Below are 25,721 nucleotides of genomic sequence, written 5' to 3'. Positions count from 1 at the left end.
GCCAGAGGACCCCTCCTCCACTTTCTCTTGGGATAAACATATACCACAGGGCATTACTTTTCACAGATATGACTGCATTTACACAGCTGCTATCATGAGCAGATGGACATTTTAGGAAAGCATGGCTGTAACTATGAAAGCATAACCCGAGGTCTAAACCTATGGTAAGTACTAAGGGAAAAGGGCATATGTAAGTGACCAAGATTAAGGCTAAGTCTATATGGTGAAACACAGATGGATTTAATCATATTGCCCATGCCTCAAACTGGCCAAATGACCACAACCACAGCAGCACACCAGTTGCTTGACCTAATAACACAGACAGAGAGCAGGTTAGTTAGTCCAGACCCTGCCTCATGCTGTAGCAACCACAGGACTTTGGGTTGAAAGTTGGCGTGCATCCCACCTGGTAGAGACAGGCAGAGGGAGCTCAGGTCTGCTCACAACTGACTGTGCAGACTCACCCAAAATGCTTTCTTTATCTTAATGCAAGGAAAAAGAATTGTTTGAATTTGATATCAGGAAATCCCTGCAAAGAAAATTCAAAGACATGGCTTAAAGTGGCACTCCAGAACCTGACACGTCTGTGGTCAACTTTCATGTAAGATCAAGCCAGAGGGAGAGCCTCAGGGAAGAAAAATTCTCTAAACTATGCAAAAAAATGAAAACAAAACCCGAAGAAACCCTATGCCACAACAAAAGCACGTTCCAGCATTTTCACACAACAGATTGATGTATAGATGAAAAGATTAACAAGATCAAAGCCTTCTTGAGAACAAGATGTACATTTTAAAAAATGCATTCAAAAGACTCTTAAAAAAAATAATAATAAAAGCAAGCACAGTCCTGACCTCCTAACAGGAAACTCACAACTGCACCCACTTAGGCCAGCTCTTACCAGGGAGGCTGCCAGAGCAGCCAGACTGGGGTCTACAGGATGGATAAAGGGAGGTCACCATTGACAGAGCTCGCACTGGGACCACTGAACTTGCAGGAAAGCTTCTCCTCTGCCATGTCAGCAATACCAGTAAAACCAAGGTTTTGCTGGTATAACTAGCAGAAGTCTATGCTGGCGACTTCTTGTCAGCACAGCTGTGTTGGCCAAAGATCACACATCCCATCAAAGCCCTGACTGACGGCCTCCCAAAAGCCTGTGATATAGACCCACTCTCAACTCCTGTGTGTCCATTTTTGCACTTAACAGCCTTGAAATCAGCAGGGCAACATCTGGATTATGCCAAATGAGATGGAGGCTTCTGGCTAATTAGTCCCTAAGTGGTGGTCATCTTTGTGGCCTTTTATCTTGGGAGGACATTAGCAAAAATACACTCTGTGTTCAGGACACAATCACAACTTGTTTGAGAAGGTCCATACCCCAAACGGGCAGCAGCTGCTACCAGGATCACTTTGGTCAACAGTTGGACTTGCTGCTCTCCTGCAGATGTCAGCGGGAGCATGTCCGGCAGTAAACATTTGGAGGACTGGGCTATATCTTAAGCCAAAACAAATATGAGGTAAGATACATAGAAAGCACTTGGTATGACAAACTGCTGCCACGATCACTAGGTAGGCAGTGTTCAGGTGGGTTTTAAACACTGTACTGCAGGTGGGGGAGAGAAGGAGGGAAGAGGCAAGCTTCGGAAACACAAAGACCTCCATGTCAACACCATTCTATAAAGAAAAGGTTGAAAGCTTTTTCAGTTTAAAAATTGGCTCTTCTAAGTCTAATAAAATCCATCTGCTCACTCACACTCTCTGAAATGTGGAGTCCCCAGGGTCAGAGGGAAGGGTTAGCAACCCAAACCTGCACTCACTTCAACACAGGGCAGTGGACAGATGGCCTCCTGGAAGCACAGCACTTCACAGTTGACAGCTTCTGCCCCCTTGCCTTATCCCTGCTTTTTTTTTTTTAATTATTATTTCTTTTTCTTTTTTTGTACACGTTTGAGGACTAAACTCATTTTCACCATCCCTTAACTGACCGTAGCCAAATGACCTACCTCAGGTAACACAGCACCAGCTGCCTACATGATAATTTCAAAGTCGACGCAAACACATCACCCATGGATAACAGTTATCTTTCCCAAGAGGCTGAGACGGACATGGTCAGAAAGCCCAGGACAAACACTTCTCTGGTGTGCTGGTCTTTGCAGCATCTGCCCAGCTCCAGACCTTGAATGAGCCTCCTGGCTGGAACGTGAACACTTGAAACCTGCCCTGGCAGAAACCGAGAAATGAACAGTAGGCGTTTTCCTGAAATCCACCTCCATCAATGGCTCCTTAAAATTGATTTGGGGAAATGCAGTCTGTGTGCAGCTGACAATGCAGGCAGCAGGCACAGGAGAAGACATCTGGGGCAGCGCTAAAGGACAGGGGGTGGCAGGAGGGAGGAAAAGTGGGTGGATAAGAAAAGAGGAGTTCTGGAAACAGATCAAGGCGGAAGAATGGGATGGGACAATGCACATGGAGCTTTGGGAGGACGCTAACACCATAGATGGACCCTCTGCCCCTTATATGACTAAGAAGATGACATGAAAAGCCCTTCCATCTTGCTGCCATCCTTCCCTTCCCTCCCAAAAACCAAAAAAGGTTCATTAAACTGTGAGAAAAATCTTTTTTTGTCTATTAGCCTATTTTCAAGACTAAAAATAACACTGCTGGGCCCAGATTTAGCACTCTGCAAATCTTGCAAAATCAAAGAGCGAGCTCCAGTGAGGCAAGGAAGCAGGTAGGGGAGCCAGGGACATGACTGCGGCAGCCCAGGTGCAGGAGAGTGACAGCTGGCTACGGATGCATTAACACTATTGAGGCAGGTACCATATACATCTGTAAATTAAACGTTCCGCCTCTGCGTGCCTCAGGTTTTTAAATTGTTTGCTGGGAACAAAACCAAAGAGTGCTTAAAGATCTGCAATGAAGGTCACAGCCAGAGCTGGGCAGAATCAGCGTTACTTAGGAATAGGACCACCTTGAAGTAGAGCCACACACTGGCCATATCTGTCACAACCATCACTGAGACCTGGACTTGTGCAAAGCATTTGACACTGTCCCGCACAACATCCTTGTCTCTAAATTGGAGAGACATGGATTTGATGAATGGACCACTCGGTGGATAAGGAATTGGCTGGATGGTCACACTCAAAGAGTTGTGGTCAACAGCTCAATGTCTGAGTGGAGACCTGTGATGAGTGGCGTTCCTCAGGGGTCAGTAGCGGGACCAACACTGCTTAACATCTTTGTCAGAGACATGGACAGTGGGATTGACTGCATCCTCAGCAAGTTTGCTGATGACACCAAGCTGTGTGGTGTGGTCAACAAGCTGGAGGGAAGGGATGCCATCCAGAGGGACCTTGACAGGCTTGAGAGGTGGGCCCATTCGAATCTCATGAAGTTCAACAAGGCCAAGTGCAAGGTCCTGCACATGGGTCAGGACAATCCCAAGCACAAATACAGGCTGGGCGATGAGTGGATTGAGAGCAGCCCTGCAGAAAAGGACTGGGGGTTGTTGGCTGATAAGAAACTCAATATGACCCAGCAACGTACGCTTGCAGCCCAGAAAGCCAATCGTATCCTGGGCTGCATCAAAAGAAGCGTGGCCAGCAGGTGGAAGGAGGTGATTCTGCCTCTCTACTCTGCTCTCATGAGACCCCATGCAGAGTACTGTGTTCAGCTCTGGGGCCCCCAACATAAGAACGACATGGACCTGTTGGAGCAAGTCCAGAGAAGGGCCACGAAGATGATGGGGGGCTGGAGCACCTCTCCTGTGAAGACAGGCTGAGACGGTTGGGGTTGTTCAGCCTGGAGAAGAGAAGGCTCCAGGAAGACCTTAGAGCAGTCTTCCAGCACCTAAAGGGTGCCCAAAAGAAGGCCAGAGAGGGACCTTTTACAAGGGCATGTAGTGATAGGACAAGGGGTAATGGCTTTAAATTGAAAGAGGGTAGATTTAGATTAGATGTGAGGAAGAAGTTCTTCACTGTGAGGGCGGTGAGGTACTGGAACAGATTGCCCAGAGAGGCTGTGGCTGCCCCATCCCTGGCAGTGTTCAAGGCCAGGTTGGATGGGGCTTTGAGCAACCTGGTCTAGTGGAAGGTGTCCCTGCCCATGGCAGGGGGGTTGGAACTGGATGATCTTTAAAGGTCCCTTCCAACCCAAACCATTCTATGATTCTATGAAGGTGGTTTCTGCAAGAAACAGATACAACCACCGAAAATCAGTAGACTACTTTGCCTTGCCTCTAAGCCAGACAAGGTCTTCGTTATCTTTTCCCCACATAAATGTTATGTTTGGTAACTGAATCGCCGGGGGAATGAAGAGTTTAGTTAAACACCAGAATAACCTTTATTTCTGTCTTCTTTTACCAAGTAACGTCATCTACCCATTCCACCCATCAGCAGCTCTCCCTCTAGATAAAACAGCTCTCTGGGATGCTGAGCACGGGAGTGTACCTTAGCACCTAAACACAAGTCCTGCCTCAGCTCAGAGAGGGTGTGAGGACTTCATGCCACCACCTACCTTTGTTCTCTGCTCAAGCAGCAACTTGGCAGAACAAACCCACACTTGCTACATTTAACAACTGCTTCCCTTACCCCAGGATCCCACCTTGTGTTAGCTGCAGCCCACTTATGCGTGGCTGAAGGTGCAGAGCTCTCTCACGCCCTCCCACCTACAGCACCTGAGGCAGGAGAACCCCAATGCTGTACTGTTGACACAACCTCCAGATCTCAGCAACAAAGCGATCACCTCCTTTCCTTGCAAGTCTGGGGTCAGGGAAAGAGGTTTAGATCCTGCTAAAAAGGTAAGACTGCTCCCCGCCTCATCCCTTACCTCCTCATACTGCGATGCAGAATGCCGCAGTTCTGCCAAGCCTCTCCAACATTGTGTTCACACTGCCTCCCAACACAGCAGCCAGCATGCTGCTCCAAAAATCCCTCTCCCGACTGATGTCCCTGCACGACTCCTGCACGCAGCTCATCCCTGGCAGCCAGCTCAGGGCGGTACAGAGATACGTTGCACCCTAACTCGAAGTGCAGGGTCTCAGAGGTCTGCGCGTCGCTGAACGCTGCTCCAGAAGGACCCGAGAGGGTGCACGAAACTCTACATCCAGCGTTTGCTTTTGCCTGTGAACAAAACAACTTCTATGTTTTCCTCCTGTATTGTCTGAGAAGCGTTTGCCTACCAGCGGAGCTGCACAGCCAGGATGGCAACACACGTCCTGCGCTGGCTGAGGCCAAGCCAGGATCGCCTCCTCCTACCCAATCTGCCAGCATTGCAATTGCTCCCCTATCTAGCTCAGTCAAGATGCCTGGGTTAGCGTAATAGCTTTTTTAATGGTTGTTTTTCCCGGATCATTTTGCTGGGACTGGCTTGGGGCATGACTACACGAGCAACTCAAGGGGTGTAAACCCAGGGCAAGGGAGGGAGAGCAGCTGGAGTGACGGGGACAGTAACTTTGTCCCTGGGCACCGACATCTGCAGCACAAGCCTCCAGGTAACAAAGACGCATGAAGAGAGCACCTGAGGTTCCTCCCAGACATTTTCCAGTCACTCTCTTCTACTCTTTCTCCTGGATATTTGAGTCCCGAAACCCACAAAGGTCAGGGTTTTTTGGCTTCATGCAACTTAAGGGCAGACTACAGGTTTGTGTTACCAAATTGCTGTGTAACAATTTTCCCGAGTCTGCATAGATTCTTCTACCCTGAGTCACAATCAGAATGAACAAAAAGAATCTTTTTTGGTTTAGACAAAATTAAAATGTACCCTTTTTATGATTCCCCCCCCAGAGTTATTCTCTCCTTGGTAACCTCCTACATACTCCAAATAATTTTGTACATTGTGAACAGATTTGTTACGCATAAAGCCACAGCGCTGGTGCGACATGTCCGACCTGACACCATGATCACCTTGCTTCTGCATTATTCCTTACCTCAAAACCACATCTGCCCCGTCTATTCAAAAGACGAGCTCTCCAGGCTTGGAGCTGCTTTTGTTCCAGCTACACACAGTCCTATTCTGTGTTTCCTACAGCAGGAAGCTGGTCTCTTAACTGGTCCCTTGACATAAACATATATAACCTCTCTGTACAGACAAACATTATACTCACACACAAAATCGCTTTGCATCTGCAGCCCCTAAACTCACAGGTTTGGCACATCTACCTCATGAGCACGCACTGGTTGTCAGTAACAGGTGGGATATACACGGTGGGGACAAGAATGTGCGTGTTGTACATGTATGTGTGCAACAATATACACCTAGAATTAGTAGACTTTAAAAACATATAGCTTTTCAAATTATGAGTGAAATATGGATTTGAAACTCAACAGCCAAGTGAAAGGTTTTATCTCCTACAGGAGAATATTTGTCTGATACTTCACATTGTAATGGACTACCTGGGAATATTCTGCTTGTCGTTAACATATCTAAACTTTCCTCCCCTCCCCTTTTTTTTTAAATGTCTTTCTCTCAAGGACTGGCACATGATGAAATGGCCTCCTGAATCAGCACTCTTGCCACTCTGCAGGCAGGGTAGTCAGTAAACTGCAGGAATATCCATTTCGTCTAAAACTGGAGATCTACATCTGAGCTAGTCACCCTAGGCACTCTGTTCACTCAGCGGAAAGCAGCAGACCTAGGAGATTCACCTTTAGGATGAGTGCCTTTCTTCTCACCGAAGGCTGAGAAGTGGGGTAAGTAACTCCAGTGCAGATCTGGTAGGGCGAATCCTGTCTCCGGGGCTTCACTGCAGCCAGTGCAGCAGTGCCCAACCGCCTGGACATCCCAATACAACTGAGTAGTCACAACCTGTACTTTGCAGAGAGGTCCAAATTTACTCTGTGCAGAGAGGCAGCAGGAGAGGAGCCAGGCCAGATCCCAAAATTGCACGAACTTCATTAAAACTCCAGAGCTTGTAGAATAGGTCTTACTAGCTTCGAGTTACCAGGGACAGGTTTTGGGTCACAGCTGGCTCCATTCTGCTGTCTCAGAGAACCACATGAGGAAGTCAGCCCTTCTGCAAAGGCTTAGCCATAGGATTATTTTTACATAATTGATTTTTATTTTTTTAATTTGTTTTCTTTGTAAATCAAAAGCGAAACACATACATTTACGTAACCAATGTTTTTCTCCTTTCAAATGCCTTTTGGTGGTCTCGGACCATGTTCGCCTATTCCTTTCCCTGAATTGCCCTCCCACTCCATCCCTTTCCTCTTTCATGGCTGTCGCCGTAAAAGTCAATCGACAAAGGACAGTGCCACTATGGCAGGTGCATCAAGATTTATCATTACCTCACTGATGGTGTAAAAGCCTCTGACACAAAACAGATACAGATGCTCTTTCCATTCACCTCAGAAAAAAAACACGGAGGTCTAATTCTGTCCAGCTGACATTGACAGAAGCTGCAGAACTGACATAAATATGTGCAGAATCAAGATCCGTATGCTTATTTAGGATAATTTTTCATAGGTGCATTCATTTCTTCTCTAAATGAAACATTTCTTACAACAGAAAAAAGGGCACGTTTTTTCTAGCCTTTTGCTGCTAAGAGGCTTCTGTCTTCTCAATGCTCAATCAGAAGGACCACAAAACAGTAGTCATGCTTACTTGCCAGATCCTCCTGTAGACTGCAAATACCGTACTACTTTGGAGGGATTTTCAGCTGCCATTTATGCTATTTCAAGTGTACTTTCAGAAGATTCATGCGCTATGTATTCCTACTGGAAATGCAAGAAAACATAAATTGAGCAAGTAAATGGACTTTGTTGATTATTTTTGAATCATTAAGAACAGCACAGCAGAATGACTACGGGAAAGAACAGCAGTATCTCTGCATGACTGAGGCACGGGGACTTTTCTGAGGATTATGACCAGATGGGTTGAAAAACTACGTTAGAGACATTCAGACCAGCATGATATTAATTACAGGGAAATGCTTTGTGTCTTACTCTTTTGGGATATTAGAAGTTCAAAGAGGAAAAGACAAAACACCACGGACACATGGATCATTTCAGAATAGTACACAGAGAATCAAATATACCGTCCAAAGACCACATCAAGCCCATTCAGCTCCTAAGAGAGCACTCAGCCAAAGAAGGCTTCCTAGCTTGGTTAAAAAACAACAAAAGAGGCATTTCAGTTATCAATAAAATGTTCTGACAACAGACCACCTATTACAGTACTCCAAAGACAATAATCACATACAATGTACACTGCAACTGTCTTTTAACTATGCTTTCCCGACACAATTAAAAAAACAGATCACGAACTGTGATCTCTACCTACCATATATATTTTGAGAAAGTATAAAAAGGCTTGAGAAATCACTTGCTTACTTACCACTGTCTTGAAAATCTTTAAAAAGAAGCTGAAGATTAGTGTATTAAAAAAAAAAAAGTACAGTCACCAGAGTAATATAAAGGGACTGCTCTGCAGGAGGAAGTAGCCACCATGCAGCGTTTCCCTGGGGTTTTCTGCTTTGTTTTTTCCACGATGTACTTCTCCACTCAGACCCAAGCATCCAGTGATGAACAACAGCCTCTCTGGGCTGGTGAATCTCCTGGGCCCTTGCTGCACAACTACAAGGCAAGGCTTAGAAGCTCAAAGGAACACATTGTTGAGGGCCACTCATTCAACCACGGCTGGCTTGTCTCTTCAAGTTTGTATGGCTTGGTGCCTCAAGACAATTCTCTCATTAGGCTCCGACAGAAAGTCGTCTTTGACTCAACGCAGCAACGCTCCCTGGCACAGAAGGTTGCAGATCTTATCTATTCAGACAAGTCCAACATTTTTTAATACAGAACCTTCTTCAGTGCCAAGGGTTCCACATACATCTCAAATGACAATGGCTCTGTTCTACACTGGCTGCTCAAAACCTTTGGACAGCACATTAGCCTGACTCTATCCTTTCTTTATTTTTACTGAATTTTGCTTACCAAACAATTTATACGGGAAAATAGATTAAAATTTTCAAGGAAAGCATTAAACTAGTTCAGTGAAGTTCATATCATCAGTCTTAAGTAACAGAAAAACACTCTGACCAAAGAGAGAGTTATAAATTCTACCAACTAAAATAAGTCACAGAAAACTGTCTCTGTTACAAAGAATTTCACTTTGGAGTTTAGTGATATATAAGATAAGGATTCAAGATACAATTAATTACATATTTACAATGAGTAAACAATCATACAGAGGGGAATGAAGATGTTTCATTCAGTGCAAAAACATCTACAGAAAATCAAACCTTGGCAGGTACTGCATGCAGTCACAAATCCGCGTGCTCCTTTTAAATACCATGCTTGTTCATTCCTGCCTGATTAGTGCTTCAATCTACAAAACTATAACTGGGGGGGGGGGGGGGGAAGGGAGGGGGGAGGAAGCCACCTCTTACCCGGTTTTACTCCGCAAAAGGAGAATTCTTGCACTTTGTAGCTAGGAGAAATACAGCAGTCAATTAGGAAGAGCTGAAAATATTTTTGAAGAACATATGAAGGCCATTTGCTTATTCTCCTTAGTTTTCCATTCCTAATAGATGGTAATCATAAACGCTTCCAGAGATTTCTTTCACTGTGCATTACTTCATATTCAAACATTCAGGTACCTCTATATAAGAAAAATTAGCAATGCTTGCTGTCTTTGCTCTCTTCTAACTAGATGAGCACTTAGGGAGTATTATTTCCATGTAAAGGAGACAGAAAACTGACTGCATCTGGCTTTCCCCCCATCTAATTTGCATGAAATCAATATTTTGCAACCCAGAAGTTGACTACTCTGTGTTTTTGTTTCCTGGAAAGGGGGAGGTGCAGAAAAGGACATACTGGGGAGAGGTGCAGGGAGGGGACCAAGATTTTCCATCTCTTAGGACAGTCTAAAAAGAAAAAAATTGTAATTCTCATGAAATATATAGCCTTTACAGTCATGGAAACTGGAGTCCTAGAAAAACATGGCAATGGCAGGGGCAAAATTCCAGTCACTCACAGGGCTGTCCTGGAATGACCATGCGTATGGACAAGAGCACCATTCATTCTCCAGAACCAGTCCTTTGTGCCTTTGTTCATCGACAGCTTAATGCTCTAAAGGAGAAAGGAAGACCGTTTCCCACAGACACACACACGCAACTCATACAGCCAAAGTTGGAATTCTGAGATAGTTAAAATATTTTTCCCCATAAGATTTTCCTACTTCTCCACTTTTGTTCTTTAAGTCCCTCTGCTTGATACCTTTAATAATGTAAAGCATTGCCTGTTCTTGGATTTGGCCCTGATTTCATCCCTATGTGCAAAGGGACCTGTGGAAATACTACATGCAGATCAGGTAAGGACTACTTCTGCCTGCACAGCTTCTACTCCTGTACACCCACAAAAACGTGAGGTGCACCTCCGTGTGAGAATATAACTGAGCCCAAAGTGATGACACAGAGAAACACATATGGTCAAGTCTTCACACAGTAACAGTAAAAAGATGAACTGTTTATTTAATTTCACTCTTGTATCACGAGTTCATATCCAGCCAAGTCTTTTGCGACCACAGGTCAATTATCTTCACCATCTGGTGGCTTGTGCAATATGGTCTGTAATTTAATAGCGGTCACAGTCCAGTGCACTGGGAAGGAAAGCTCACACCACAAAGACATCTTTGCATTTTCTATGAACTAGTCTTCTTACAGGCAGTCCCATGCAAAGAGTCAAGGGCCAGTCCAAAACAGGAATACTTATGCCCATACATCATTAAGTGAGGGATGGAGCCGACTGGCAGGGCAGAGTCTTCAACTACCCTGGAGGTGCTTAGGCAGAGGTTTTTTTTCATGATTTAGTGCTTCCAAGCTAGCATCATTCACTAACTGAAAAGTCCCTTAAAAGCAAAACTAAAAAACATTGCTTAAATGAGTGCTTGAAGTTTAAAAAGCTATGCCGCTCTCTAAACCCAGCTCTTGTTGAACATGTGTTACACATAACCGAAGCCTGACACACTTCCTGCGTTGGCAGGGAGATAGCAATGGAAAAGCTCACTGAGGCTAGTTTTAGTGATTTACAGCAAAGGATGGGGGGAAAAAAAATCACATCTTTCTTCAATATGTTTTTCTACTAACAATATACATGTTCTACATAGAACTACTCTAAGCCACTTTGCACTAAAACTAGAATGAAGTCACACAAAGGTGGCAAAGTCAGTGGCTGCCATTTCAGTTAATCCAACATCACTTGAGGGACAGGATTTACTTCAATTATAGAAGTCTACATCTGGAGAAATTACCCTGAACTCTCTTCATAGTCAGAGGAGAAACACAGTAGGTTTTCAAATGAGGCAAAACTGCACCTTTACTGGAGCACAGCTAAAGCTGGGATCTGCTCTGAGAAATCAGTTGCTGTCCCTCAAATAATGCTCACAATATCCTGCAGCAAGGACTTCTCCAGCTCAGGTACATGACGTTCTCATCTAGCATGGGCATTTCCTTAAGCCAAGATAAATCAGATCATAAACGACCTATTTCTTTCCATCGATTACAAAGGAATTGTGGTTGGCTAGCTTGAACACAGACTTGCTCAAACAGATTTCATCCAGGAGACCTAAGGAGACAGCAATGGCATTCATTTACTGTCTTGGAAGGAGAAGACCCCTTCGAATACCTTTTGTCATGCATCAGTTATGTGCGTTACAAAATAAACCACATGGGTTTTTCTACAGTCTCCAACCATACACTTAATGGATAACAAATTAAGGTTACGCAAGCAACTCTGTTTCTTCCTTTTTCTAACCTTTGAGTCCTGACCACGCTATGATAATGTTCTTACAACTCATATATAAACCCATTGCAAATCCACTGATTCCTCATATATTCAAGGAGAACACTATTATGGAGGGAGCAACAATTGTGGAGGATGGGACAATGGGACATACGCTTCTACAATATTTTGCTGGACCTCCGAGGAGTATCAGGAATTGTGGATCTTACTGTTGCCCTCAAAGAAGAGAATGGTTTAGTGGTCACAAACAGCAACGCCAAGAACAAAGATTTGAACCACTTTTTCTGAAGGCTGCACAACTAAGCAGGTGACATATGGGTCTGCTGTGCTGGTTTCCTCTGTCCACAGAATGGACTAGAAGCAAGAAACAATATAAGAAAGCCAACACAAAAGTTTCCATCCTTTGGTTCAGGCTTTCACTGTATACAATCCAAAACCAAACACAATGGACCTTAACAAATTTTCAGGCAACGGTACTGTTCTTAAGGGAAGTGGCAACAGGCTTGCTGGCCGTATCCACTGCTTCCCAACTGCAGATGGAAAGGATCCAACCCTTTTATGAGAGCTACTCCAAAGCTTTGAACGTGGTAAATTTCAGGCATTATCCTATAAATCAACAGCTAACTCAAAATGAAAGTCCCTACTGATAAAAGCTAGAGCATTAGCAAGACTTAAGAGAAGTACTATAATGCACAGACATATCTGCCCATAGGCACAAGAGAAAATACTACCTATAGGACTTAGGAGCAAGAATCTCACTGTACTTCAATAACCACCAAGTTCCCAGATCTGTAAGAGCTATTTATGCACCTCAATCCCTTTGGCAATGTTGGCTCTAAGGTGTCTTTAAAATCTCATCCCAAATTACAAAGTATCTACGTATTTCCAGCTCATTTTCACTTCCAACTACTTCAATTCTGTTCTTGCCTGATCTATAACTTATGTTAAAACATATGGCAGTGTATTTGCTAAAATTCCCTCAAAAAGTGCATTCCCTAAATCAATTCTAAACAGCTTTAGATTTGAGATCAGGAAGGGGGTGGAGGGGAGAACCTAATAGTGCTTTGTTGTTTTTCTGTTGGGTTTGGGATTTTTTTTCTTCTTGTTTTTCCCCTATGAAGCTAACTGAAGCAGCCATAAGTTATTTAGAGTTAGTTTATGAAGTGAAAATTCTATAAATTTTAGTGGAAAGGCAATTTAATCTTAGTTCCAGATATTGAAATGCTCAATATACATTAAAAAAAAAAAAACCTTCATAAAGGTTATTATTAAATACTTTGGAGAAAGATTTAGGAAAAATACTGCACATGCATTCAGTAGGAATCCCCAGTGGTTGTCTCATTTACCTCATTACACACATGCGCGCACACACACAGAGTGTTAATTGCACTCCAAAAGAAAACTGCAGGCACAGACTGCAAGAAATTATGTGGGTCCTTCCCCTGGTTCCCTCCTCCCAATGGACGCCTACTATTCTTCTAAAAATTCCCCACAGAAAAAGAGAGTGCTAATTGTAGCTATCACAAAGTGGTTTTCCATCGTCAAAGAAATTTAATTCCTAAATTTGAGTCAATGCACACGCAGAGGCAGAGACCAAGTAGAGGTAGGAGTGACGATGGATCCATGTAGCAATTCATTGTAGCAGGAGAAATTTAAATACACATCAAGAGCATAATCCCATAATTGGCAGATCCACTTCAAAATCTTGAAAAGCTTATTTTCAGCCTCTTAAAGCTAACTGATGCAACACCTTCCTGTGAGAACACCATGTAGCCCAGACACTTGTCTCCCGTACCACAGAGTTACCACAAAACGCATTAGTACCCACTTCAGAGCTTATTCTCTTACATTTTTCCAGGAACAACGTGGGACTTCTTTTTGCCCTCAGAAGTAATAAGGTGCTTAGCTCAAATCTCAGTACCTGTTAAGACTTGGGAGTTTGTGCTTTCTTGGGCCAATCAAAGCTGCACAAGATGCCCAGGCAAATGGGTAGAACAGAGAACATGCTCATGCCACAGTATCAGTTAATGGTATAACCTCATCTGCAATATCAAAGGCAAGGCCACATCTCAGAAAGATCAAAGAAAATTGTAAGAACAATGAGGACCTTGAAAAATCTTGGACAGAACTGACTTAAAAAAAAAAGACTTGCAGAACTGTCACATGGCAGAGTCGTTAATTCAGAGAAAACTGGACAAAGAATGATAAGCCCAGAGAGAGGGCATCTGTTCTCCTCAACTCAAGACCTGAAAGAAATCGATGTTAGCTGATCACCACTCATAATAAATCTTCTATTTAGGAGCTAGCACTAGGCTCCAAAAGCAAGCCTGGGGAGCAAACAGTAATGCGCTAGCACCGACAGCGATTGGTTTGAGAACAGGTTGTGGGACTGCAGTTGCACTGGCAATACCAACACAAGAGGCTGTCCACAGGTAGGGGACAGATCTTCATCCCACTTCCCAGGCTTGTTCTCCAGCACCAAACACTCTCAGGAATGAAGAAAGAAATGGCTAATGCATTAATTCCTTTAGGAGAGATAAAGTCAACCTGTACTAGTAGAAACTACCCCTTTCTCCCTGTACCCTAATACAAGCAGAACCATGGGAATGCATTTTCTCCAGGTCTGCTTATCACTGACAAGCAGTCACTCCAGTGTAGAGGCAAGAACCAGCTTTATGCCTACACACAACTGCATCGCAGCCACTCACACCACCTCTGCAAGAACAAGCTTTAGGTGAAGTACCGCAGGCTTATGCTGAATTCGGGCCCCACAGAACTGATGCAGGTTAAGAGCAAGAAGTGTTTTGCCAGCAGAGGCACGTGCTCACACTTGGCCTGCAGTGCCTTTATTCTAAATACGTAATTCTCTGCTTTACCATCTCTCCTTAAACACTGTTCTAAAATGAAAGGGGAGCAGCATTTGTTCCAACGATGGCAGAACTTTAGTTTGCTTAGAAATAAAAAAAAAAGAAGAGGAGGGCAGGCTGTGAAGAAATCACTCTGCAAATTACAGGAACTGTGGTAGAGCAAGGAATATGGGCTTCTAATGGCCTCCAGTAAACAATACATATGCTTCTTCTGCCTGAAAAATCTATCATGCAGCTAAGCGAACGTTCCTCTGCAGACATTGTTTTTGATTGCTAGTGGGTACAGAGGCCCTATTGGATTGGGAACCAGACAAGCCCAGGAGCGCTGGAATCCCTGCCCAGACAGCTTACAGTTCACACAGATAAGGTGACAAAGGAGAACTGGGAAAGACAGACAACCTTGATTCCAGAAAAGAAACATTGCTTCGTTCTCTACTTCTAAAGGTAATCCCCAAGTGTCACTAAAACTGTGAAAAGGCAGTCGAGTTATGCATGAAAACTGGAAAAAGAAACCCACTTACACAAACTTCAGTAAAAAAATTAAATAAAAAAATAACATAAGTTTGTGTAATTTTTTTAAAATAATATTATACAAACACTTACAGCTGTAGCAGTATTGGAATCATTTAGCCTCAGCCCAAAAACTATGTTTTCTGTATCCTGGAGTAACTGAACACCACAACTTCACAAGGGAAAAACTTCAGACACATTACAAACTTCCTTTACCCAGGCATGTTCTGAAGATTACTTTTTGTATCCATAGGCAAATGGTGTAAACTATCATTAGATTACACATAAACTGCTGATTAATTTTCAAATCTTAGTTTAATATTGGATAATAAGCTGCCTTTAGAAAGAAACATTCATGTTCTTGCCACTTATGAACAGGTAGACTTTCTGTTACTAATATGGACTACTGAGACAACATGGGACAAAAAAATTATCATGGTTGTCAAAGGAATTAGTTTTGCATTTAGAGGTTTTTATTTGATTTTACTGTGTTTAGATTTTACAAAGATGCTCAAGAACAGCTGAGAAATGCTAAAAGTCATTACTAGAATGTACCAATACCAGCAGTTTTTTATTCAGGGACTTTTTTTTAAAGCAAAGGTATATCAGCAAATACCTTGGTTTCATAAGAGACATACAGCTTTCAAAAATCCTGTGACCCTGAGCTAGAACTTTGAATTTATAATTAACTAATCTAATAACACACTTAAAAGAGCCTTGTTTGGACCTTTTTATGTCAGAGCAATTTATTGTGACAGAAGATTATTTTTATCAGCTTGGAGATAGCAATCTTCCTCTGAAAGAAGATACTTCCAAGGACTTGGTGTTTACAAACAAGCTGGAGTTTTCAAGAGAGAACGTCTCTTATATATACAGACAACAGAAAAAAACAGGATATACAACTGGCAGGTTGACGATTTCACTTACTTAAAGCACTTAAAAGAAAATGGAGTTCCTTTGAAAATTCATCTCCAAGTGTGGGTTGCAGAGTCAGCTTTTTGAAGATTAAACAACTTTATAAAGAAGGAAATAATATGGTAGAGATTAAACTCCAATTTCACCTGTCTGACTTTGGGTCCTTTCATGCACTGGCTACATAAAATTTGGCATTTACCTGAAAGCTGACATCATTTTACCATATCCAAACTCACAGGAGCAAGAAATGTCCTCTGAAGGAGGCCACTATACATACATATGTGTATATATATTTCTTAGACAGAACATACATACCCTTAAATCTGGAGAGAAGTTGTCTGCTGAGGTGGAGATTGAGTCGGACGATATAGCAGAAGCAGATTTAGTGTGAGCAGAATGGTCCGAGTGAGAAGTGGAAGCGCTATAAAGAGAAACACCACAGTGTATCAAAACCATGCTCAAGAATGCTCAAAAGCCGGCAAGTATGGCCACTCGCTTACAGTCATATCAGGCATTTTTCACTATTATCCACCCTTTCCATTCTCAGTTATTCAGCCCTCAGCAGTGGTTTAAGAGAACCTGTTTTACTCGCCGTTGCCACGGATTACCAAAGCACACACAATTCATTACCAAATTCCAGCTCAGACTGAGCCAATGTTATCACGATCACACACTTGATCAAATCCTAAATCACAGAAAGTAAGGGCCTCCATTTCAGGCTTTCAGATGGGAGATATTAGTGCGCTGCAAGGGGATGAAAACAGACAGACTCCTGAACGCACGCCAGCACAACTCCAACCGCAGCTTTACAACGATGGAAGAAACTCAGAATAAAAACTCTTTCCATCACACATAAGTTTCTTCCTTCAGGTATAAGTACAACCCTCAGGAGAATTAAAAAGACTCTCAGCATACCTCTCTGGTGATACAAAGTGTGATTGCTAAATAGCAAAGCAAAACAGTTATTTTCTTTTTCTCTACAGTTTTTCTAGTACAGCTGTAAGCAATTAAAATAAGCTTATTTTATGGCATCTTTATGCTGTGACCTCTCCTACGACCATAATTGCTTAAAATTAGCATTCGATAATAATGCTCTTAAAACCCCAGATGACTGTAAAGAAAGATCCTCTGTGGTACAACGATACTCCCTGAAGCCACGGTACAGCAGCGAACACTACCTGTGCCAACTAATTCCCACATTCTTACTGACCCCAGAAAGGTTTTACCTGGCTGCAAAGACACTCTTAAGGATCAGCTATCAGGTTTGCAAGTCTAGCCTTGGCTGAAGCAGAATACCAGCACGAATATTACCATTACTATTTGTATTAATTAGACATGTGACAACCTAGAAACAGCTGTATCTGAGCTTCCAAAGGGCCTGGAGATCTGTTAATTGTCTAAAAATTGTTTTGCTGCTGGTAAACAGCCACCGAAAGGCCAAAATGTTCCATTTTTATTTCTATTCTTTGGAGTTTGGCAAAGTATTGCATAGGCAGTGTTAAAAACATGAAGGACTACAGCAAAATTGGGCTCTTGCTGGGAGTTAGCCCCTTCTCTCCAAGGATTAAAGATTATTGGCAACTCTTTCGTCCTACCAAGTAGAAAGTTAGAAATGGAACCTTTGGGAAAAAATTATTTAAAATAAATTATACTGGTGTGCTAATCAAATAGCACAATTCCACTGAATGCATTTGCTGTAGGCAGTTCAACAGCTGATCACTCAGCTTTCCAACTTGCTCAACTCTTGCTGTGTTGCCAGGTAAACTCACGTAAGTTCAGATGGACAGTAGCACTTGTGCACACAACGCTGCTCACACTGCAGCAGCCCCAAAGTCTCTGTCCCCGGCAGAAAATAATCTTACACTAAAATAACAAGAATTGAATCTGCAAAGCCTCCCATTCTTATGGATCAAACGGCCTCACACATACAGTGAATTTGTGTACAGTTTCACATTACAACAAAATTGATATAAAAGTGTCTGCTGCTGCTGAACAGGCTGCTCACTTTCCGCTCTCCTCCTCCTCCTCTTAACCTGGGCTGCACACCACTGCCATCTCCGTTGTGCTGGATGAGCATCACAGGATGCATGGTTCAATTTGCTGATCTGCCAGGGCAGTAAAATATTAATAAATATGAAGAGAGTCTTCTGTTGGATAACAGGGCTGATTGGATTCATTATATGGCTGTATAAATCATCAGATGCAGCACACGGAGAGGGAGGGAATCTGTATCTGGAGATGATGAGGAAGGCTGAGAGCACTTCTGCGACAGCAGCCTGCAGGCATGCTAAATCAGGCTTAGCATTAAACCACATTTTTACATTACTTTACTTAAACGAGCTCAGACCCCTGGATGTGTTCCCTTGAAACTCCTTTCAGCCCGGTTTCTGCATGGTCAGCCTTCATCTTCCAAGTGTTCATGCTCATGTTTGCAACTGTTTAATTAATTTGATTTTTTTAAAAGCAGGGGGAAGGGAGGGAAAAAAAAAAGTCACACTGAATTTAATTGTTCCACAAAGTAGCACCAGTTTACTTCACAGCAAGCCTTAAGGAAATGGTACTTTTTATCAGCGAAGAGCAAGCAAATACTGAGATGCTTTTATCACTGGGCGACAACCCTGAGTGACTTCTGTCCCTGGGTCACCACCACGCTTTCTCCCACGCCAGCTCCAGCCGGGGGAGCCAGAGGCTCAGAGTAAGCCTCCAGAAGCCATGTCTTCTAGCTCCCTCCCCTTTCAGTGCCCAGAATTTTGTGTATTTAAACGCATTTTAAAGGTCAGCAACTCTGCTGCCTTTAGAAGTCATTTAGCACAGGTGTAAATAACTAAGCAAGGGGCACACCAGCAGCTAACCTGGCACATGGGCACCACACAGGACAGCCTACTCACTGAACAACCACCGCTAAATCACTGAGCACAGTAACCTCTTAGTAGAAGCATTTGCATCAAGAATTTCACATCCTTTAGTCACAGAAAAGGGAGCTGGAAAGGCTGGAAGGGTTTAATGGAGTGTGCTAGTCTCTCTGCCTCCAAGCTAGGACAAGCTACACCCAAACAACTCCTGAGAGCTGTCTGTCTAACCTGCTCTTAACAGCTCCCAGGGAGGGACAGTGCTAACAAAAGGATCAAAATTTCACCCGTTTTTCTGCTTACACAACTTGTCTGCCTTGGTACATTCCCAGTGTCTACCTAATACACAAGGAGTGATTATCTAATCATTGTAGACAAAAGATTTTTATGAAATTGTTAATTTCACTTGAGCAGGCTAAGGGGCAAACTGCTTTATGCAGGAAAAAAAAAGAGAATCATAATCCACAGCATGTCTGAGCTGTGAAAGTGTTTCGTGTTTGTTGATCACACTTGGCTTCAAGTGGGTTTTAATGAAGGAAAGCATTTGCATTTTAGAAGTGAATTTTCAAAAGCTCCCTCCTCCACCAGCGTCCTTCTGCTCCCGCAGAAACCACCGGTGAAGCCTCCCTCCAGCGACAGCAGTGCAAGCTTTTGGGAAGCACTGCCTGCACACACAGCGAACAATACCACTTGGATTATGCTGCTCTGCACAGTATGCATAGGTTGCATATGTTTGGCTCGCTGCCTCTGTTCTCCTCATCCATCATTTATAGGGAGCTGAGATGGAACGAAGGAGCAGACAACCGAAACGCTGCTGGCTTGCAGCTCCCTCCTCTTATCGCTGTCAGGCAGTTGCACAGCTCCAGCTCCACTGCTTAGCAAACTAATTAACCTGATGTCCCTGCATGCACATGAGAAGTTTATTAGCTTCAGTGGTTTAGTCAATCTCTGATGCCAATGCAAAAGGAAAGATCCTCAAACCACACAGCTTCATACGCCTTTGGGTGGGTGAGAGCGGGAGAGTGTCCTGGGGCCGACATGCAGACTCGGAGTGAGGAGACCAGAGCTCCCTCCACACTTTGCCACCAGCCTTTCTGCATCACCTTGGGCAAATCATTTACTCCTGCTTCTGTCACAGCTTCTGCACATTATCGCAGCTTTTGCCAACGTAAAGCTAAAGCTGTCTCATACAATACTTTTGGCAGCATGACGGGGTACTTCGGCTATCAGTCTAAAATGCTGAGGACCCCACCAAAGATGGACTCTTCTCACAGGGACATACCCCAATGTCACCAGTAAGACAACACAGAGCAAACCTTAGGGATGGCACGGGCACAACGGTCAGACATAACTCCTGGGTTCAGGGGTACCTGACAAACACTTGAGAGCACAGGTAGGTTTGGGCAGATTTCAGCAAGGGTTACAAATCACTGCAGCTGTGCCAATCACTGCTAGCTGAAGGTCTGGTTCAATACAACTTAATAAACATGCAAAATAATGATATTATCTCTGAACGTCATTAGGGTTCTAGGAAACAACATATAGTCAGGTTCACAAAATACTTTGAGCTCTTCCTACAGGAAAGAAAGCGAGTGCAGATGTTCCTGTGAGGAACCTGTGAAGACCAAGGACCTCCTGGAACATTTATCTTCCCATGCTTCAGGCTCATGCAGCTCCACACAGTCCTTGCTGACAGATGTCTGTGTTAAGCGCAAAAAGAGACCCCTACAACAGCTCAAAAGCACCTTCAGGGAAAGCACCTTACTCCTGTTACTGCCATCCCTGTTTCTCCTCTCCTTCCTCCCTCCCCATGCAGAAGCAGGAAACAGGTTTAGGATGCAATTAACACTGATCTATGTCTTTCATCTTAGTAATTATTTTTATTATTTAAATGTGTTTCTTATGGCCAGATTTTGAATGATAAATGAGTCCAAATGAGAGCTGTCGGCACAATGATCTTGTACAGTATCTGCACGCAGTATTAACCCCTTGGCTATATGGAATACATATATGCAACTAATAAGAGAATTACAATGGAAATGAAGCACAATGACTCAACTCCTGATAAAGTATTCTTTGTTATTATTAGGACTATCCCACAACATGCCAGATGGTTTTCAAACATAATTCAGACTCAGACAGATGCCCTCCGGTGATTCTTGTTCAGGCAATTGAAAGGTATTACTGCATCCGTAGCAGAACTGAAGGTATGCCAGTGTGCTTAGCTTAAACTGTCAACAAAGATGTAAGGAAGCTGCAAACAGAAGTGTCTGAGACACGCAAACTTACCCTGTTAAAGTATGAAGGTACAGGGGACCTATCTTGGGGGAAAGAAGTGATAAAGTGTTAGCCACTTCAAAAAGTGCCATTAAATGGCATCTGCCAAAGTCATCCGAGGCAATCTCTACCCCCAGACCCCTGCAATCTAAAAAACACGGTGTATAAGAAAGCCAAGGAAAAGAAATAAAAACTTGCAGTTGCCATTTGTTTCACCAATTGTTACCAAAAGACTCTGAATATGAAGTTACTGCTTTCCTAGAGCAGATAAGCAACAATTTTCCCTGGAAGGAGAAAGCACTAGTATAGCTTCTGAAGGTGGCAATTTGACCACATGAGGGACTGAGCGCGGCACAGTGAACTCGGGTCCGGTAGAAGATAAGCACGGAGATGCAAAGGAAGTGCCCAAATCAAACTGTGAAACCCCGCAGCTTTAACCTGATGCAGACAAGTACACCTTTTATACAGGACTGAGTTCTCCTCCCTGCATCCTTACCCCTGTTATAGGAAATTTAATACAACGTTCTTTGTACTCCAAAAAGAGGGTAGCTTCCTTCCCTTTCCTCACCCTCCACAGAAAGGAAAACTCTTAGGAGATCTCTATGAAGAGCTTTCTGTGAACATCAGCCTAAGGACAACCACACTATACAACCTCTTCTCTCAGGCCATGTGACCCAAGAAGAAAGTCACGACAACCTATTTCACATATCACATGAAACTTCACAACAACTTCTGGTAAAACTTGAGACAAAGGTCGTGACCTTACTTTAAGGGATGGTCCAGCTAAACCATCCCAGCTTGTAATTGCTGAGAACAGTCATTTCCAAGCAAGCATCTTAAAGGTGTGCCTCATTCTGTTCAGCAAGAACATAAAAAACATACACATATATTCCTTCTGCTATACTTCTGTTCAGCAAGAATATAAAAAGTATACACATAGTTGCCTTCCTAAAGATAAGAAACAATCCTATGCAGAAAGGGACTGGCTACAACGGGGGTGGTGAGACAGTGGAACAGGTTTCCCAGAGAAGTTGTGGCTGCCCCATCCCTGGCAGTGTTCAAGGCCAGGTTGGATGGGGCTTTGAGCAACCTGGTCTAGTGGAAGGTGTCCCTGCCCGTGGCAGGGGGGTTGGAACCAGATGATCTTTAAGGTCCCTTCCAACCCAAACCATTTTATGATTCTATGGGTAGCAACTCCCTGAGAAACTACTGCTAATTTCTGAAGACACTTGTTCAGACTTTGAAAACTGAGGAAGAAACCTGTTTTTCTTTTTTGAGCAAGACAAAGACAACAAAAGGGGAAAAAAAATTAAAGTGGAAAAATACCCCCATGACTGGGAACCTGTGTCCGAGTTTAACTCCGAGAACTCTGCAAAAAACTGATGGGACAGGAGGAAAACACATCTCTGGAAAATACACCATTTTTATTAACAGCATATACATAGGGCTCAAAGACACCTATTTTTTTGTACCAGCGTCTTAAAATACTGACCTGGCTCACTCCTATAAGTAACACAACCAAAATTCAGTCAGTGGTGATAGTCACCTCTCCAGCACCTTCTTTATGAATATTCCTTCCCTGCCAGTACAAGTAGCTGCTTCATTGCTTGCAGAGGTGTGACAGTGACTCAGACACTAATTGGCATGAGCTGCTCACACCATTTCTTCTGCATCAAACTGAATGTTTTGTTTCAATAGTCACTGAATTGACACAGAAAACAGGTGATAAAATGCACCACTGGGCAATACAGTTTCAGCCGTAGAGGTCATAAATGAGAAAAACACCGCAGAGGGCAAATTTCCATTTCCTCTCTTCCTGTTTTTTTAAGAGTTTCTCATTATGTACATTCCTAAAATTAATCAAGGTGAAAACTGCAAATTAATGATGACTAGTGGCAAATACAATTTAATTTGGAAGCTTCAGGTGCCAAGAGAGCAGGATCCAATTGGTTCAAATTTACGGCAGGGCCATGAATAGGAGCACCTGCAGCACTCGGGCACTTCTCTTTAAAGTATAATGACACAGAGGTTTTGAGCGCTCCCGGATCACTTCCCAAATTCAAGCCGACAGCTCTCCCTCCTCAGTACTTTCAACACTCCTGTTTCTTCCAGAGAAGGAAAAAGAAATACTGAAAAACCTTCTGGGTCACATCAGAGCAGAGGGAGACAAACCGGTGCTTGTTCCCCATGAATATGACTTTGTCCTAGCTAGTACTGGCTGAACTGGCCTGGGAAATCCAGCTGCTGCCCACATCAGGCTCTCCCATTTACAGCAGCTCTCTGTGGATCTGTGCTAAGGCTAGGCGGTCCCCATAGTCCTTATCTGTACAGATATATATCTAAGGGTACTCAGAAGTCCCTCATACGCCTGTGTTCAGGCAAGCACTTGAAAGCACGGCTGGCATTTGACCGAACCTGGGCCTTGTGGCAGGAGCTGGGCACACAGGCTTCCACTCTGCCACAGGGCCGTAACAGGCTCTGACACTGTAAATTAAGTTTTAGCATCTTCACACCATCTCTCCCAGGACAGGAATCCCACAGCACTTGGCACTGCGCATGCCCTTAATAACAGGCAACCCCTCTCCTGAAGAGCTTACATGGATGGACAAAGGAGTAGTATCTCCAGCGAGCAGTGACTCAATCTTAATTCTTGACTGCGAAATAGAAAATCAAAACAGGCTTATCCTACTTAGACAAGTACCAAAGGAAACTATGCAGAGCATACATGAGATGCACCCTTACGCCCTCCGAACACCCAGTACTCTCTTTTTAGGCACACACAGAATAGACTACTGCTGCATTTCAGAAGTACACAGAACCCACAACTTTTCTAAACATTTGAAGATCCTACTTTAACCTCTGCTTGACCTGTAACAATCTCAGAGGGGAAAAAAAAAGGCATAAACAAATATGCTTTTGAAGGAAAGAAAAGCACCAACCGCCAGGCTTCCTCTGGCATTCAGAGGAGGCAGACAGTTATGTAATGTAATAACGTACCCTCCCCATTCAGAAGGGCCTGCAACGTCTGAGCTTAACAACATCTTAAAAAGAAGCCATTTCTGCAAACAAATCATTGTGCATGTGTGTGACAGACCTAAAATAGCCCCCCGCACCACTTGCCTGAATGAAAAAGATTCACTTCTGTTGCCAGGCAAAGCCGGGTCTCAGTCCAACTTCAATGTTCCAAAGGAGGAAAATGTCATTTTTTAAAAGTTGATCCTTCTAAGTAGCATCGTGAGCTGAATATGTAGTACATGTTTTCCCATGAGCCATAAAGAGAATGTCCTATATTTTGACCGTGAACAAGCTTTTCTAGGAATGCAAATTTTGCTCTCAATAGTTACACAATGGACTACAGTGTCACAAGCACCGTTCGTGCTCCATTAGTCATTCTTTTTTTTTTGAACACAAATTCACAAAAGGCCTACAGTGTGTGTAGAACACTTGCTAAACAATAGGCTGATTGTTTAAAATATTTGCAAGATTCCGAGAATAGAAGGCCAACACCCAAAGACAAACCAATATGCAGCACGTAATTAATAACAGCGAGCAGCCCACAGTATCATACTTTCATGAGTCAAACAATCCAGAAGGTAAAAAAGAGGAAGAACAGCAGCTATCAGAGGCCTGAACCGATATCCTCCGATCAGCACATGGAAGATAACTACAAAATGATCTGTATTCACGAGAGGAACAAAAGGGGAGTTAGGTTTATAAGAAGCTCCAGGCTGGTATGGGATGGTGCTCAGCTACAAGGAAGAAAACAGAAGAAAAAAAATAAATTATTTTTCAAGAAGTTATTAAGACTGCTGCAGGGAACTGACATTTTACCTCTGTTTCACCAACTAAATTTAAGCCCGTATCTACAGAGTCCAAAATTAGTTACTACCTCCTGAAAGCAGGCTGATAATCCAGTACTTTGGTCTGATTCCAGTTCCTAATGGAAATGTTTGGCTTACAAAAGCCACCACTAGCACAAGCGCCTTTGCTTGCAGCATTAGGAGTTTGGGCAGCGGTGAGACGCGATGGAACGGCAGCCTGGTCGTTCTGGCTCTGCCCTAGGGCTTGAGAGAAATGTTCCACAGACTTCCCGGAGATGGTGTGCACATCTGGGTCTGCGCTCCGAAGCTTTGGGGTTTCCAATCACCAGGACAGACCCTTACCATTGAAAATAAATTAAGACTATAAGGTGAAGAGGGGTTCAAAACACAACCCTGCTTACCATCAACACAAACAATGCTGCCTGCTAGAACAGTGCTCCCATCCGCTCATCTCTGCGCCTTCCTACACATCAGGTTATTGCTATGCTTTTGGGGATCATCTGGGGTTGTTCAGGAGCTAGAGCCTTTGGTTTCAAATATAAGATGCTGTGGAGGGCAGGACTGAACTAGAAGTGAAGAAGATGCCCCCTCCCCCTGAGAAAACACTATTTCTAAGTCAAAAAAACATGGCTGAGGGAGAGAAGTTCCAGCACCTCAGGCTTCAGATGGTGCAGCACTTGAAGAAGTGCTGCATAGTGACAGAGTGAAAGCCATTAGGAAGATCAGTGATTGACTGGAGGTCTGGCA

The 25,721-nt window shown here is 43.4% G+C and overlaps 1 protein-coding gene across 4 annotated transcripts in view; it reads right to left on the bottom strand.

The window, feature by feature from the left end:
* MTMR2 (myotubularin related protein 2) overlaps window positions 1-25,721 on the bottom strand; it is a 68,040-nt gene that overhangs the window by 29,364 nt on the left and 12,955 nt on the right. For 2 of the 4 annotated variants that reach the window (XM_075050061.1, XM_075050062.1), the window contains exon 2: window positions 16,343-16,448. The exons of the other annotated variants lie outside the window; for them this stretch is intronic. In XM_075050061.1, coding sequence (XP_074906162.1) covers window positions 16,343-16,448 — 106 coding nt within the window. The remainder of the gene's footprint in view (window positions 1-16,342; window positions 16,449-25,721) is intronic. 4 annotated transcript variants of the gene reach the window in all.

The sequence above is a fragment of the Buteo buteo genome, chromosome 18 (assembly GCF_964188355.1).
Source record: "Buteo buteo chromosome 18, bButBut1.hap1.1, whole genome shotgun sequence".
In the NCBI taxonomy this organism is placed as follows: domain Eukaryota; kingdom Metazoa; phylum Chordata; class Aves; order Accipitriformes; family Accipitridae; genus Buteo; species Buteo buteo.
The sequence above is the reverse complement of the archived record's forward strand: the minus strand, read 5'-3'. Positions and strand labels throughout refer to the sequence as shown.